At 38.0% G+C, this 14,428-nt stretch overlaps 2 protein-coding genes across 2 annotated transcripts in view; one reads left to right on the plus strand and one right to left on the minus strand.

The window, feature by feature from the left end:
* Positions 1 to 6,036, minus strand: part of LOC140947642 (uncharacterized) — a 28,493-nt gene extending 22,457 nt beyond the window's left edge. Inside the window, exons 1-4 of the mRNA XM_073396799.1 lie at positions 5,803 to 6,036; positions 2,192 to 2,280; positions 899 to 1,358; positions 253 to 500 (exon numbers count right to left, since the gene is read on the minus strand). Of these exons, the coding sequence (XP_073252900.1) occupies positions 253 to 500; positions 899 to 1,358; positions 2,192 to 2,280; positions 5,803 to 5,890 (885 nt within the window). The 5' untranslated portion in view covers positions 5,891 to 6,036. The remainder of the gene's footprint in view (positions 1 to 252; positions 501 to 898; positions 1,359 to 2,191; positions 2,281 to 5,802) is intronic.
* Positions 6,037 to 8,821: 2,785 nt separating this feature from the next.
* LOC140947340 (RIB43A-like with coiled-coils protein 2) lies at positions 8,822 to 13,886 on the plus strand. The gene is made up of 6 exons (XM_073396409.1): positions 8,822 to 9,034; positions 9,291 to 9,372; positions 10,302 to 10,584; positions 11,382 to 11,790; positions 12,999 to 13,165; positions 13,531 to 13,886. Exons 1-6 carry the CDS (start codon positions 8,918 to 8,920, stop codon positions 13,610 to 13,612), a joined length of 1,140 nt encoding a protein of 379 aa, XP_073252510.1. The 5' UTR covers positions 8,822 to 8,917; the 3' UTR covers positions 13,613 to 13,886.
* Positions 13,887 to 14,428: the final 542 nt, after the last annotated feature.

Here is a 14,428-nt window from a genome sequence, read left to right on the forward strand (position 1 = left end):
TCGTTTTTTTCCGCCATCAGGAATCAGAATTAGATCCAAAGTAAAGATATTAAAACATGTTTAGTAAGTTCTCTTATAGGTACTACGTGCTTAAATCAAATTTAATTAGATTTGATTGCACAGTGACTCACACAAGTTGAAAACGGTGGTGGTCTTTACTCCTTATTTCAGTTTCTTTTACTATTTAATCCAGAATATTAGTTCGCTGTAAATCCAGTTTTCATCATGCAGAGAAGCAGTATTCGTACTTACAGTTAAATTTCCGAAGTCCAGAACGGCGCGGTCGTTGAAAGGTACTTCCTCACCAGAGTCGTATGAAACATTAGCATAGGGACTGGGGTTGAAGTTGATGTCTTTTCCCACGTTCGTCACCTGCACATTGTGAACTTCCATGAAGGAAAAGTCGTTTATGTTCGTAGTTATTTCAACGAGCAGCGAAAAGTTTAGTTTCGGCATGGTGATGGTCATGGTATAACCGGTCACATTTCCAACCCATAAGTCTGCAAATTAATAATAAGGATCAAGTAGAATTCGGTTAGAAATATTTCAAGTTACATGGATGAAAAATAATGATTTAAGGGAGTCAATAGCTTGCGTTGCGGACGTAATTTTAACCTCGGCTAGTAACGTCGGCGGAGCAGTGTCGAGATCCTCACGTGCCCCTAATGGACTCAACAAAATCACAAGAAGTGAGTTTCGAATTTTCTTGCATGTGACTGGAAAATCGACAATGGCATTTTTAACAAGCCAATCATTGCGCGTACTCAAATCCTGGGGACGAAGCTACAGGGCCCTCGGTTAGGGTGAGAGATTTTGTGATTCAACAAACGGCAACTACACAAAACTGCTAGTTCCCTAAATAAATATGATGATCATTTATTTTTCTCACTTTACTTACCGGAGTACGAATTTCTGTTAAATGATACCTTTGGAAACACAGCATACTGCGTGGGTTGCGAAGGGACTGGTCCGTAATGGTAATTGCTGCCGCTTATGTTTTGACCGTTGATCAGCGCTGTAAAATACAGATTTGCCAGGGGGTAAATACCAGCTGTCACAGTACCCTGGAAACTAATGGACACCGTGTCTGCAGCGAGAAGGCTGTCGATATCAAAAGAAATAGAGGTTGCGTTGGAGTCAACATTTTTGACAATGCCCGCGGGTGTTTGCAGGGAGGAGTTTGGCGTGAGAAACTGGGACCAAAGGACAACCTTGAGGTTCTTTGTCAAGTCGGAAGACAGTGACTGATTATGTGTCAAGTTCAGCTGGAATGTTATCTGTTCTCCAGTGTTGTAGTAGGTGACATTTTGTACGACTGGGAGGAAGACTACTTGGAGAGATCTTGATTTTGTGCTGGACTAGAAAAGGAATGCCATGAAATCAATAAAAATCATAACCTTAAAATTAATTAAAACACTGGTATTCCACGAGTATTACACCCGAAATGTTGTTTTAAAGTTTTAATTTTTTTTTCAAACAACCTGCTGCTACTTGCTTGCGTGGACCGTTACTAAAATTCGTAAGGTCTGCGTGAGGTCTTACTTTCTAAACATAGTTAGCGAAAACAACCACAACAAAAAACAGACGAACAAACACTAGCTTTGGCATGCGTTGTTCGGTTCTATAATATTGGGAATAGACTATTTTAGGCTCCCAGTTGGTCTAACCAAATGAAAATTAAGAAAAAAGAGCGTTAAACGAAAATAAATAAATAAATAAATAAATAAAAAACAAACACAGATTCGGGAAGAATATAGAGGTGCGGGAGAGCTCTTGTGCTCTTAATTAGTCCTCCCCTTTTCTCGTAATTGCTTCTATTTCTACTCGGCGTTCCGACTAATAACCGAGACAATCTTGAAAACACTAATATGGGAATGATCTAATAGTTTTCATGTGACTCGATTTTCCAAACTGCCATCTTGGCCCTCCAGCAGAGCCACATGGGGGCTAATGGTGAGCTCTAGACTGGTGGATAACTGGCAATATACAATCATTATCGTCTGATTGACTGGCGTCAGTGATGGTATAATCTGTGAGCATCTTCCAAATTTGGTCATCGCCAACGGGTTATGAAGATTTGGCGGGAGGATTAAGGCCAGTCAGCCACGGAGATATATTTTCAGCGAATAATAAAATTAATTAAAAGGAAGGTAGTCCCAGTTATAAGACATATATTGATCAGTTAACTTACAGCTCCGGCGGAGCGCCTCACAACGTGATGTACTCCTCCGATATCACCATCGTCACAGTCTTGTTGAAATTCGTTGGCGCAAGCGGCGTCTAGAGAGAATTGAATTGAAAACAATACAACATCTCTTCAACTTGACAGCGATCGAAACGCTGGCGCTTAATTCTCTTCACGCTGAGAAATTCGCTTGATAAACTAAAATGATAGAGCGATTTTCCTATGACCTTGAAAAATGGTTTTGGTAAACTGTTCATTATTTGTTCTATCAGCCAATGGATGAAAAGATCAAAACATTGAATCTTTGTTTTCCCGCCAAAGAAAACCCTAATATGGAGAAAGCATTGTTTGATTGGCCAATCGTGTTACAGTATGACGTCAAAGCGAAGTATCGATAGATTTCTAGAAAGTTGTCGCGCCTGAAGTTTTTTCACCTGAGTGTTCGCTTAACCAACCAAAAGCCACGCGCATTTGTATCCCTTCGATAAACCAATCAAATCGCTCTGTTTCCGTTCGTTTGTTTCTGTTTTTTTTTTCGCACGTTTTCCTTTCAAGGCCATACGAAAATCGCTCTAACATCATGCAAGTATTCTTGCCTTGCATTCCTTTTTATCAAAGTAGCACTGCAGCTTTTCATCAAGGGCACTTGCCCCGTAGCCTGAGAAAATAGGCCGACATTTCAAAGGCAAATTTACAACCAATCAGAAACACAAACCAACATGACGTTTCATTGGTATCGAATTTCTGCGCTCCGTACTCAGACGTCATTTCAAGGGCAAACCAGTGATGGTGTAGCGAAATGTCTGCTGATTTTTAGGCTTCTTGCCTCGTATCTATTCAGTCCTTTTTTTGCTATTAATTTTCAGTTAAGCAATTAATCATCATATGTCATAAACCTTCTATCCACAGGACGTTTAATTAGAGGACAACATAATTACAGAAAACGTAATATACATTAAGTATATTGGATACAAACAGAGCAAAATGATATAGTTACTCTGCAGTACTACTTTCGAAGATAAAAATTAGCGACAGTACTGACAAGAGTTTTGGTCGGCGATTCGGACTTTATTCAATGTTCTTCATTAAGAAAAGGATGATATCACTCGGTTCAATCGAGCAAAAGGGTTTTAAAATTAATTCTCATTTTATCGCACCAGAAGAAATGTACGTGTATTTTCTGTACTGCATGTTGCAATTTGTAATTATAATCGTACACTGTGAGCAGTCTCTTATTTTTCTTCGCAAAGTTACTGCGCGCTTAGCCCATCAGATGCACGGGAACGCCGAGCAGCGATCTTCGTTGTTTGCAATCGCGCTGGCCGAGATAAAAACTGGACGGACTATTCGTCGCTCTGTGTTTGTAATGGCTATCACAATTTCTACTAAATCCATCGAACTTTGCAACACCTGTCGCAATTTTCAAAATAATGTGCTGCACTTTATAATAGAAAAGCTGTCGCAATTTTACACAAACATCGCACTTTCTAATAACTGTCCCAATTTGTAATAAACCGTGTTGCTCTTTTAAATAAAAAAACCTGTCGCATAATCATCGCCATTTATAATACCTGTCACGATTTGCAATAAATTGTCCATGGCATTTTTTAATAAACTAAGCTGTCACAATATTTAATAACTGATAGATAGATAGATGAACTTTTTTTTAGAAAAGTTTGATATGTACCTAGACATAAAAAACTTCCCAATTTTTAAATTACTTTTTGCACTCTTCCTCTTCTCTTTCTATTGAATTTTCATTTTTCCATAAAATCCCTCAGAGAATCTATGCTATCCGAAGATCTTATGCATATAATAGAGTGGGTTAATAATAACTATAGCTTCCTCTACTTAACTATAGCAAAATTAAGGTAATGTTGACTGGTACACATCAGAGGCTTGTCTTAGCTAGTTGATATTTTCGCAGTTGATATTTTCGGCAAAGCTCGGCATGCTTCGTAAAGCGCGCAAGGTCATTCCACGTGAGTCGTGTTTAACACTTTATATATAACACCATGATCGCATGAGACTCCTGCAGTAAGGCTGACCGAGAGTACTTGGATAAGTTGCATAGGCGTCACGGTGCCGCCAGTATTATAAAAGGCTACACAGTCGCACAATCGCAGATATCTCACACTTTCGGTTGGCCTTCGCTCCAGTTCCGCCGGGACTATCTAAAGTGCATACTAGTGTTTAAGAGCCTTCATGGCCTGGCTCCAGCATATTTACTAGATGAAATTAGCCACGCTCGCGATTTCCTTTCATACAACACGCGCCATAGCGATTTGCTCAGTCTGCCGCTAGCTCGGACAACTAAGTACCAGGGATTCTTCAGGTTCAGCGGTGAGCCAAGATCTAGAACACCCTTCCTCTGGCCCTGAGGAGCCAGCATAATTTTAAAAGTTTGGGTCTGGTCTAAAAAGGCACTTTAGATCCACGCCAAATTGAGCCTCCAATACTTTCGCTATGCTTAGTTATTTCATTTTTTTTAATCTGTTATTGTTTTTTGTGTTGTTTTTCTTTTCATCAGGGCCCTATTTCAAACCAGCCTCGCTAAACTGGGCACCTCTGACTAAATATTGTTTTAAATAATATATATATATATAATTTATATGTATAATAAAATAAAAATAAAAAATCCACAGCCAAAGCTTAGTTTTGTCATAAATAAAGTAAATTAATAAAATACAGGAAAATAAAAAATCCTAGGTAAGGGTAGGTATAAGCATTCAGGACTTCAAACTGAATAAACCCTCACTGCCGTCAGGCTTTTCAAGATTTTATTTCTGCACCATCTCTTAAATGGGAAGAGCGCTGTGTGCCGATTCGTGAATTTGATATGAAACACTTTGTGTCAGATTGTACGAATTGCAAGTTTTTGCTACAACAGCGCTCGTTTTTGAAAATAAAGAAAGTCGCCCAGTACTTTAAGTACCAAAAAACGTACGAGTACCAGCTTAGGTCACTTCGCAATCGGTTCATCAATAATGCATAACGCGAAGTGAAATTAGGTCAGGGATGCTGTATTCGATTTCCCGTTATTCTGCAAACTCATATCCATTCAAAAGTGTTGATTATAATTCACAACAATGCAAGACAAAATCAGCTTCGTTACTTCAAGACAATTCGAAAGGAATATTAAAGATACTCAGACTTTTTTCTATACTGAAAAGAAGCGAGCTATTGGAAGCTAAATAATTTTCACGCGTGCACAAAAACATCTGTTGTAGCAACATCAACGTAGATTCAAAAGTCGCTTTAATTTCTTGTATTAATCCTGGTTGACAAAGAAATGAAATATTTTTAGCGAGACTGTATCCAATTTAGCGCCTTACTTTAATAGCTACCAAACCTAAGTTGAGAATGGCCGCTCTAGGGACAGTTTCATACAAATATCCCCCACGGCTCGGATTTATTACATCTCAATTTCTTTCGTATTTCGCATTATTGTCGATTCTTAAAAATCGACATTTTCATAATCAGAATCGGCATGAAAGAATACGAAAAGTCGTAAAACCACAACGATTTGCGGTGAGTAGATTAATCGAACTATTTCGCTAATGTGTTTCGAACATTAACCGCAAATAAAGAAACAAAATCGTTGTCTTTATACTTACAAGCCATAGGTTTACTCGCGGAGAATAGAATCGCAGAGCAGAATACGAGGAAATAAGCGCCATGTGGAGAAAACGTACAGAAGCTCATTTTTATTCTAAGAGCTAAGAGGGCGCTTTAGACCATGAAGGACGTGTCTCGAGAACTTTATCTCTTTCACCTGTTTTTTTTGTTTCTTCTTCGACTATCGGACAAATCCTCGCTCAAAAAGACGTCCGAGACTTGCGTTTAGGTGTTTCGGCATTGTTTCCGATTGGACGATTTTGACACACTGCTATTGCAACACAATTTGAATTTCAAAGGAGAGTCAACAAAGTCAATAAGAGATATGCAAATCTCCACTGTGCCTCACGCTTAGGCAAACATATAGAAAAATTTGGCAATAGAAGTAAAATTTCAGCGATCATCCATTTGAATCCACGAACACTGCTTCCAAGCTAGGATCTTAAGTTTCTCTTACATTAAGATTCATAGAGGCGGAAGCGAGATTGCAGCTGCACAATCAAGATCGAAATAAAACCTAAGGTTTTGTTAACCCCTATAAAACGCAAATTACACATGAAAATTTAATACTGAATTGGTACATCTAAGAAAAGACAATAGCCTGAACAAAAAAGAAGAAAACAAGAAGAAAATTTCTCCTAACTCTTTGCCAGTATATTCTGTACTTGAGTCTGTATTTGATGAGTTATTTAACGTATAGTTTCACGGTGAAGAAAGCTCATTGTACTCATACAAAAATGATAAAAAGTAATGAAAGTGGTAATAATAATATTGATAATATTAAAAAGATAAGAATGGTAGAAACACATATGGCCGTCCGAATGGTAGGAAGTCTGGAGAAAACTGAACCAAAATATTTTTAAACAACTTTTTAAGCTTTTCCCGTGAAAAAAAGTTAAACAATACAAAAATGTTAAGGTCTTTAAAAGTATTTTACGATTTGAACTGATTAATCACTGTTTTCAACAACTGTGGTTAGTTTGAAGCATGATGTAGATGTTATAATTTTATATTGCTGCTGAAGGAAACAAAGAAAAATGTGTAAAAGAATTTAGAAGTATAATGTGTAACAGAAATTTGGGTAAGAAATTTTTAGCTCAATTGTACTGGAGGCTTTTCTATTTAATAGAAGTATCAGTTTGAGTCTTTAAGACTCAAACTAGATTAATTGACAGTCCAGGATCTATGGAGCCTACGCTTTCAACGATTTCCTCATTGTGCGTCTGCAGCCGGCCGAAACCCCCCACCCCCGCCCGCCCCCCCCCCCCCAAAAAAGGAACGGTGAAGCAGACTAGGGTGACGGGGAGAGGATATTCTTTTGTTGATAAAAGGAAGGTGTACGTTTTGTGTAATAAGTGCAAGTAACTTTCTTCTAATTTTTGTGTTATTTAGTTCCTAAAAGAACTCGGAAAGGACTCTAAAAATTGTTCCAGCATCTTTAAAAAATTCACAAAAGGCGTGTGGCAGGTGTGGAGGTTCCGGGAAAAGTTACACGATGATCGTGAGCCTCAAGCTTCAGCACTGAAGGGACAAATAGGCCTTTCCCGATTGCGCTCGTAAAATCCTTAAAAAGTGCTGGCAAAAATGGCTAAAAAGTGCTCAAAAAGTGCTCAAAATCTCAAAACAGTGCTCAAAAAGTGCTAAAAGTTGTGAACAGTTACCTCTCAGCTTTTCGTAAATATGTCAATTTTTACTGAAGTAATTAACAATTTATTTTGCGTAGTGTTATTCGACAGGTTGTTACGAAAGGCTGATAGAATATAGAACAACAATATTTTTAAAAAAGTAAAGCCGGTTACGAATTGTAAATAAATTCAGCAGTACTAGTGCAAAGCCTAGACATCAAATGATTTAGAAATTTGAGATGACACACGCATGATACATCAGCCAATCAGAAACTTCTGTTCTGACCCTCAGTAAAGATAAGTCCACGTGCCTTTCCATGACAAGGGTCTTTTATTCTTGACAACATCATTAGTTATTCAAATTTATGACCTGGAACACGATTCTCGTTGCGAGCGACACACAGTTTTTGCTTTAAAATGTTTTAGAAGACATATGTTGCTCGAAATTAGCTCGAAATGTGAAATATTGCTCAAATGTTGCCCAAAGTGCGAAAAAGTGCTTAAGGGTGCTCAAAATGCAAAATAGTGCTCCAGACTCAAAAAAGTGCTCAAAAGGTGCTCAGCCCAATCGGGAAAGGCCTAGGGACAAAGCTATATACGATCATTATGGAATTTTTGGAGGGGAAACAAAACCTCGCGAAATTTGTACGGCTTCGAAAAAAAGGGTCCAGGAACAGAACAAACAGTACAAGACACTACACAAATAACCTGAGATCAGGCCCAATTTTAGCGGTTCTAACGGCTACCGCTAAAATTGGTTTTCGTTTCGCCTTGCCCGCCGGAATGTTATTACAAAGCGAAATGAAAATTGAGCCTGATCTCAGGTTACTACACAAACGCAACTTATTTTTACCTTCAATCTTTCTACAAGGCAGCATCATAAGCTAGGACATATTATTTTTAATTCCCACACATCCTCTTATAAAAATTCAAATTCTAACGTCTCCTACAGTAGTCTGGAAAGCATGTGATCTCAGGGGATAACATCTGTAAAGCCAATTTTCAGTTTTACGGGACATGTGGACAACTCTTCCTTCGGCTGTCCAGAGTGTTATGAGTTTCAAGCAGACTATCTGGCATTTCATGGCCCAATGAACCATATTCTTGTACAGTGATTGCGGTGTTTTGTTTTTGCCTCCTCTGCGTCTACTGTTTGTTATGTGTTTGTGTTTGCCAGTTTCTATATATTAGCGCTTTAGAAAATTCATGCGAATATAGTTTTAGCGCTGTAAATAAAATGTTCCCCCAAATTTATTGTGCCCAGTGCCCCAAGTCCTTTCCAGACCGTCGACGCGTCGGCGACTGAAGCGAGTTACAAATACTGCAATGCATGATGGGGATTCCGAGTTTCCTTAGCAACCGTGCAAAGCAAGGACCTCGTATGCTAGAAAAGCAAGGCAACAACTCGACCAGTTTACAGTAGAAACAGCCTTCAAACAGAACATTTAACATCTTAAAAGCCGATCTAAACCTTTAGTACGAAAAGAAGATGTATAAGCTCGATCTTCCTATCGATATGAAGGAGACCGCCGCCATAGAACGGCGGCGTAACCGAGAACTACAACGACAAAGTCGAATTTTCAACGCAAGAGTTCGGACCATTGGGGTAAGGAGGTCTTGCTTCTTTTTAATAACCATAAATTAAGTTGTAGACTAAAAACTGAGAAAATTTGTTTACAGCCCTCGTATGAGAACAAATGTATGATTCTTAGGCACATTTTTCAAAGCTGTTCTAAGCTTTACGGGCGTAATTTCTTAAGTTTGCAAGATAAGTTAGCTTGGCAAACCACCGATAACTACAACATATCAAAATACTCTACGAAAGTTTTGTTCATTCATTAACACATCTTTTGGTCCTCTAGATTGACTTACAATCATTAAATGATCAAGTGACAGACCGAAATAGACGGGAAGTTGAAGAGCAAAGACGCCATAATGCTTTTGGTAAGTACTCATGATAGTTACTCCTAGCAATAAGGAAATATTTTGAAGTAAATATAAAACATTTTTAGCCTCAGCTAGCAAAGCTGGTGAACATTAGAGAGTTACAACCTTTTGTGCTTAAAGATCAAAACCCGTAGTTCAAACTCTCAGCCGTTAAACTTAATGGACAAGTCAATTAACAGAATGGTAGAAGGAGCCATGAAATACATTATAACATATAATTGTGTTATGTTCTTCATGCAGGTCTTGGAAGGACTTATTAATCGATGGGTTTGATTTGTTTAAAGGCTTTGAGGGAACCTTTTAACATGTGAAGTGAAATATTATGTGTATTCCTGACTGTAGCATTTTATATTTTTTGTTGATCTAAATTAAAGTGAGACAATAAGTTGACCCTGAGAGAAGCAACAGCTAGAGCTACCACTGCATCAACTTACAAATAGCATGATCGTACATAATTTCTATTATGACTTGATTGCTTTGATTGCCCGAAGGTCAATTTGCTTGTAACTGAGCAAAAGTTCATGGGCCCTGCTATTGACTGGTCTGTGTAAATAAGTCTGCACGCTACAGAAAGCAGTCAATCTGAAAACAAGCCCTCAGTCATTTGATGAGAACAGGTCTGTCCGTGTCATGCTAGTCTAGCCATTAACTTTAGAGGGAGTCATCTGGTTGCTATATACCAGTGCAGACATATCTCTTGTTGTTGCTTCTGCACCTTGCACTGGGATCACTTACATTACTGAAAGATATAAAATTTATACTTACTTTTTGGTAAGCTTAAAGGAGTTCTGACCTGTTTGATTCTATCCACTGTTTGTTGTTGTATTAAATAACACAATTAAATAATAATTTCATAATGGACTGAAAGAATACTGATTTCGCCAACAGCATTTCTGAATATAACTTCTCTATTTCCTCTTAAACAGCTGCTGACATGACGAGAAATGACAAAATTGCTGTGCTCCTTCAGAGGCGTCAAGAACATGACATCCGTGAGCTGAACAAAGCAGTTAATGAATTTCGCCAGTCGCACCAACAGCCAGACGGTAGACGCGAGTTTGATCTCAATGATCCTGATGCTTTGAAGAAAGACAAACCAGCCAGGGTATCAGATGATGACCCTCGTTGCGGTGTGTCATCACTGCAAAAGTTTGTTGGAGAAGATCTGAATGGCAAGGCAAGATCAAAACTACAGCAAGAGCAAGCACGGTGAGTTTTACTTTGTTGTGTTTTATTTTTCAATCAAGGTAATTTTTTATTTTCCTCTCTGTGATTTATCTGGGACTTGTCTGGCTTCATTGCCAATTCTTTGTCTTGTCACACAATGCTCCCCCCCACAAATAGCTGCTGAGAACCGATCAATATTTCTTTAGACCACAAACAGTGAAAGGGAAAGGAATGTGGTTTGGTTCTCAGTGGCCATTTGTGGGAAGAAGCGTTGCATGACAACATAAAGAATGGCTGTGGAGCAGACTAATCTGGGACAAAAAAATAAACATAAAAATTGAACTGGTTTGAAATGATTAAAATGATGTTAAATTGAATCTCTTAAAAAAGCAACAAAGAAAGAATCAACAAAAACATCTACTCAGGGCTGAGGCTATCCTTGCCACTAATATCCAATACTATATTCCAGAGTCATTCAAAGCCTAGTTCAGGCCCAGAAATTCTGGGTTAACTGTTAACAGAGCATAGAGTTGGCATGGCAACAGATTAAGTCAATATTACCTTTGAGCATCAGCTGTTAACAACATCAATTTTCTCCGAACAATATACCATCAATCCTCTATTAAGCCTCCCCACTTTTTAAGGGGAAGAAAGTTAATAAGGTCCCCCCCCCCCCTAATTATTATTCACTAGAAAGTTAATAAGCCCCGGCCCCCTCCCCTAATTATTATTCACTAATAAATGGTAGACTGTAGTTATTCACGACTATAAAATTTCATGTGGACTGATCCTGTATGGTTTAATTTACCCATTTACCGCAACCAACCTTTTATTCACAGAGAATGGATTAAGCAGCAAACAAATGAAAAGAATCAAGCAGATGCAAATCAGAAGTATGCAGATCATTTATATGATCTAAAAGCCAGAGAAATGGATCAAAGGGCTTGCGAACTTGCGAGTGCTGAAGCTGATTGTCGGCGGGCAATAAACATGGCAACAAAGGACATGAATGAAGCATTGGCTAGAGAAAGAAAGGCCAAGGAGGATACTGAAAGACAACAGGAGCAAGATGACAATTTTACTGAGATTTCTAATCATGTGTTTGGTGACATGCTTACAGAAAATCCTGATGTTGCTCAGAGTGCTTTTGGCCCCCACAGGGTAATAACGGATCGCTGGAAGGGGATGAGTCCAGCACAACTTGCTGAAATAAGGCACATTCAACAGGCCCAGATTGAAGAGAAACAGGTAAATAAATATCTCTTACAATAAGTTAAAGGATATACTATCAGTGAAAGTGCTAATTGATGTGATCATGGCCACACATGTGTCTTTTTCCTGTGGCTTGGGTTATGTGCCTTGGTCAAAAGAATATATTTTAAAAAAAGGAAGTTGTGATCCGATACGATTCCCACAAGGAAAATGAATAATTTTTTTGGAAAAGTACTAAGTGTACACAGCTGTTCTTTTCATGAGCCATGCTTTTTAGAAAGAGAACATTGAAGACAGAGTAAAATTATTGGATTCAAGCATTTTAAATTATCATTCGAAGCAACTTTTTATTTCTTTCATTGGCCAAGAGCCTACCACGTGACCTGCAAATAACTGCCTACAAATAATCGTCTGCTCATGCACAATGCTGTCCAACTGTGTTTGGCTGCAAATAATATTCTGCACATGCATGAAGGAAACTGTGCTTTTCTCCTTCTTGTGATCGCTCTTGCATGAAAATGGCAGATCGCTTTGCTTCCTGAGGATATACATTAAAAATTTAAAACAAACTCGGTGATCCAATGATTAATTATTGAACTCGGTTATCACAAAATATCGTAATTTGTCAGCAGTGTCTTTAATTGATCTGCTCGCTACAGACAAATCTTGATATTTTGCTCAAACTCGTCCAATAATTGTTAAAAATTGTTGTCTAACGATTAGATAACAATGACCAATTTGCGCAAAATAGGTTTTTAAAATTGATGGAATGATGTTGCAGAGAACTAAGCTCCTAAACTTCCCAGGGAGGGCGAGGCCATGTCCCTCACTCCACTACCCCCCTCCTCCAAGAAAAGTGTGCCTCTGGTGCATATTTCTTGCCTTACTGCCCATGACTGGCCTAAATTTTAGAGAACACTGCATAATGATTGATCACATTTTGGGATAAGAATGGTCTGATCCAAAGAATCTGTTCCAAACACTCTTTTTATCTGCAAAGTATGTTAAGCCATATATTGTAATACAGGGTCATGTAGTAAACAATAATGAAAATGGAAAACAAGAAATTTTTAGAGTTAATCTCAGCATGGTTAACCAAACAGGCCCCCAATACTGTGTGCTGTTAGTAAATAAATTAAGTTGCTGTCAATAACAGAAGGATCAAACATCCTGCCAAAAGAACTGAGTACATGTTAGGACTGAGAATTTTTTCTGTCTGACCTTTCCATTTTCACTTTCTGCAGAGATTTAAACAACAAGAAGAAGAACAAGAGAAAGAATACAACAGATTAAGGTTAACACAAGCCAAAGCAGGAATCCTCGCTGAGCGAAGCATTGAAAGAAAGAAGAAAGAGATTGAAGTGGACCAGGCTGATGAGAACAGGAGACTTTCAGCAGAACAAAGAGCCAAGTAAGTTATAACTATCATTAAATTATAAGTTATAACTATCATAAGAATTATTCTTTTCTCATTCAAATATCGGAAAATTCAAGACATAAATAAATCTATCATTCCATCACTTGGTTTCTTTTATTTAGCTCTCCCCTGCTCTTTAGAAGTAACACAATATCATACCCTTTGTTTCCCAAAGCTTAAAAAACATGGGTTTGGAGTGTTTGCAAGATTAGTAGGTGTACTTTACATGTATGAATTAACTCAAAGGAAGCCATGAACAGTACACTTTCCAAAATCCTCTTTCAGAATTGGGCCAAAATATGTCTTTGACTTTCCAATGGTTGGTAGAAAATTCATAATTTTTCCTTGCTTCATTGCAGAATGGAATACCTTGACAAGGAAGTTTACACTAACAATCCAACTGCAGCATACTTCATGCAGTTTAATACAACAAGCAGATGAAGATTTGTGTTTCCAGTTGAACTTTCATAATAAAGCGGTGTTTTACCTGTGAACTTGCACATGTTAATGTTATTTTAAGTTTGAGAATGGCTTGAAGGCATTTGCTAATAGAATGCAACCAAGGAGATGGCTTGAAGACAAGGACTTTATTTTCACAAAGCATTGAGGTTTAAAGGAATTTTATTAGTCTTCAGAATTTTAATGAATGTACTGTACATTGAAGTTGATGTATGGTGTTCATTTGTCTAATTAAAAGAGTATTATACTTGCTGTACTTTGTTGTCATTTGGTAATTACAAGTTAATCTAATTTCTGTAATATTTTTGACTACTTATAGCTTGTTTCTTAGTTGTTTTACCCTACCTTGATCTATGTTATACCTTTCAGAAAGGAAAATGAAACAGTTTGCAAATATTGCTGCAATATTTCTTGCCTTTTATAGCCTGGAGATGGAAATTTACAAAATCACTTGTGCTTTGGGCTAGCTAGTTTATGAGGAGTTTATAAAGCCTGATCTGCAGGCCTACCAACCCCATTTACAATCATGGCTTGTCCGTAACAGGTTTCGTAGATGCCATAATTTTTATTAGAGACCTAGCTAAAAACACCGCTTTGGGTCAAATTCAGAAAAACTGTGAATGTTCAAGGAGATTTGTTGTAAAGTAATATAGATGAGGGGCCTTTAACCAGGGGTGGATCTAGGGGGAGGGTGCAGGGGGGTGCGCACCCCCCCCCCCCGAAATGACTTGCGGTTTTCTAATACAACTGGTATTCTGCCAAACAAAAAAACTATGTGGTTTATTGGTGTTGAAGTAG

The sequence above is a fragment of the Porites lutea genome, chromosome 9 (assembly GCF_958299795.1).
Source record: "Porites lutea chromosome 9, jaPorLute2.1, whole genome shotgun sequence".
NCBI lineage: Eukaryota > Metazoa > Cnidaria > Anthozoa > Scleractinia > Poritidae > Porites > Porites lutea.

What these genes read in the sequence shown, in the direction of transcription:
- LOC140947340 (XM_073396409.1), top strand. Translation starts at nt 8,918, where the DNA reads ATGTATAAGCTCGATCTTCCTATCGATATGAAGGAGACCGCCGCCATA. An exon ending in CTACAGCAAGAGCAAGCACG is followed by an intron (nt 10,585 to 11,381) that starts GTGAGTTTTACT and finishes TTTTATTCACAG; the next exon opens with AGAATGGATTAAGCAGCAAA. An exon ending in TCAGCAGAACAAAGAGCCAA is followed by an intron (nt 13,166 to 13,530) that starts GTAAGTTATAAC and finishes GCTTCATTGCAG; the next exon opens with AATGGAATACCTTGACAAGG.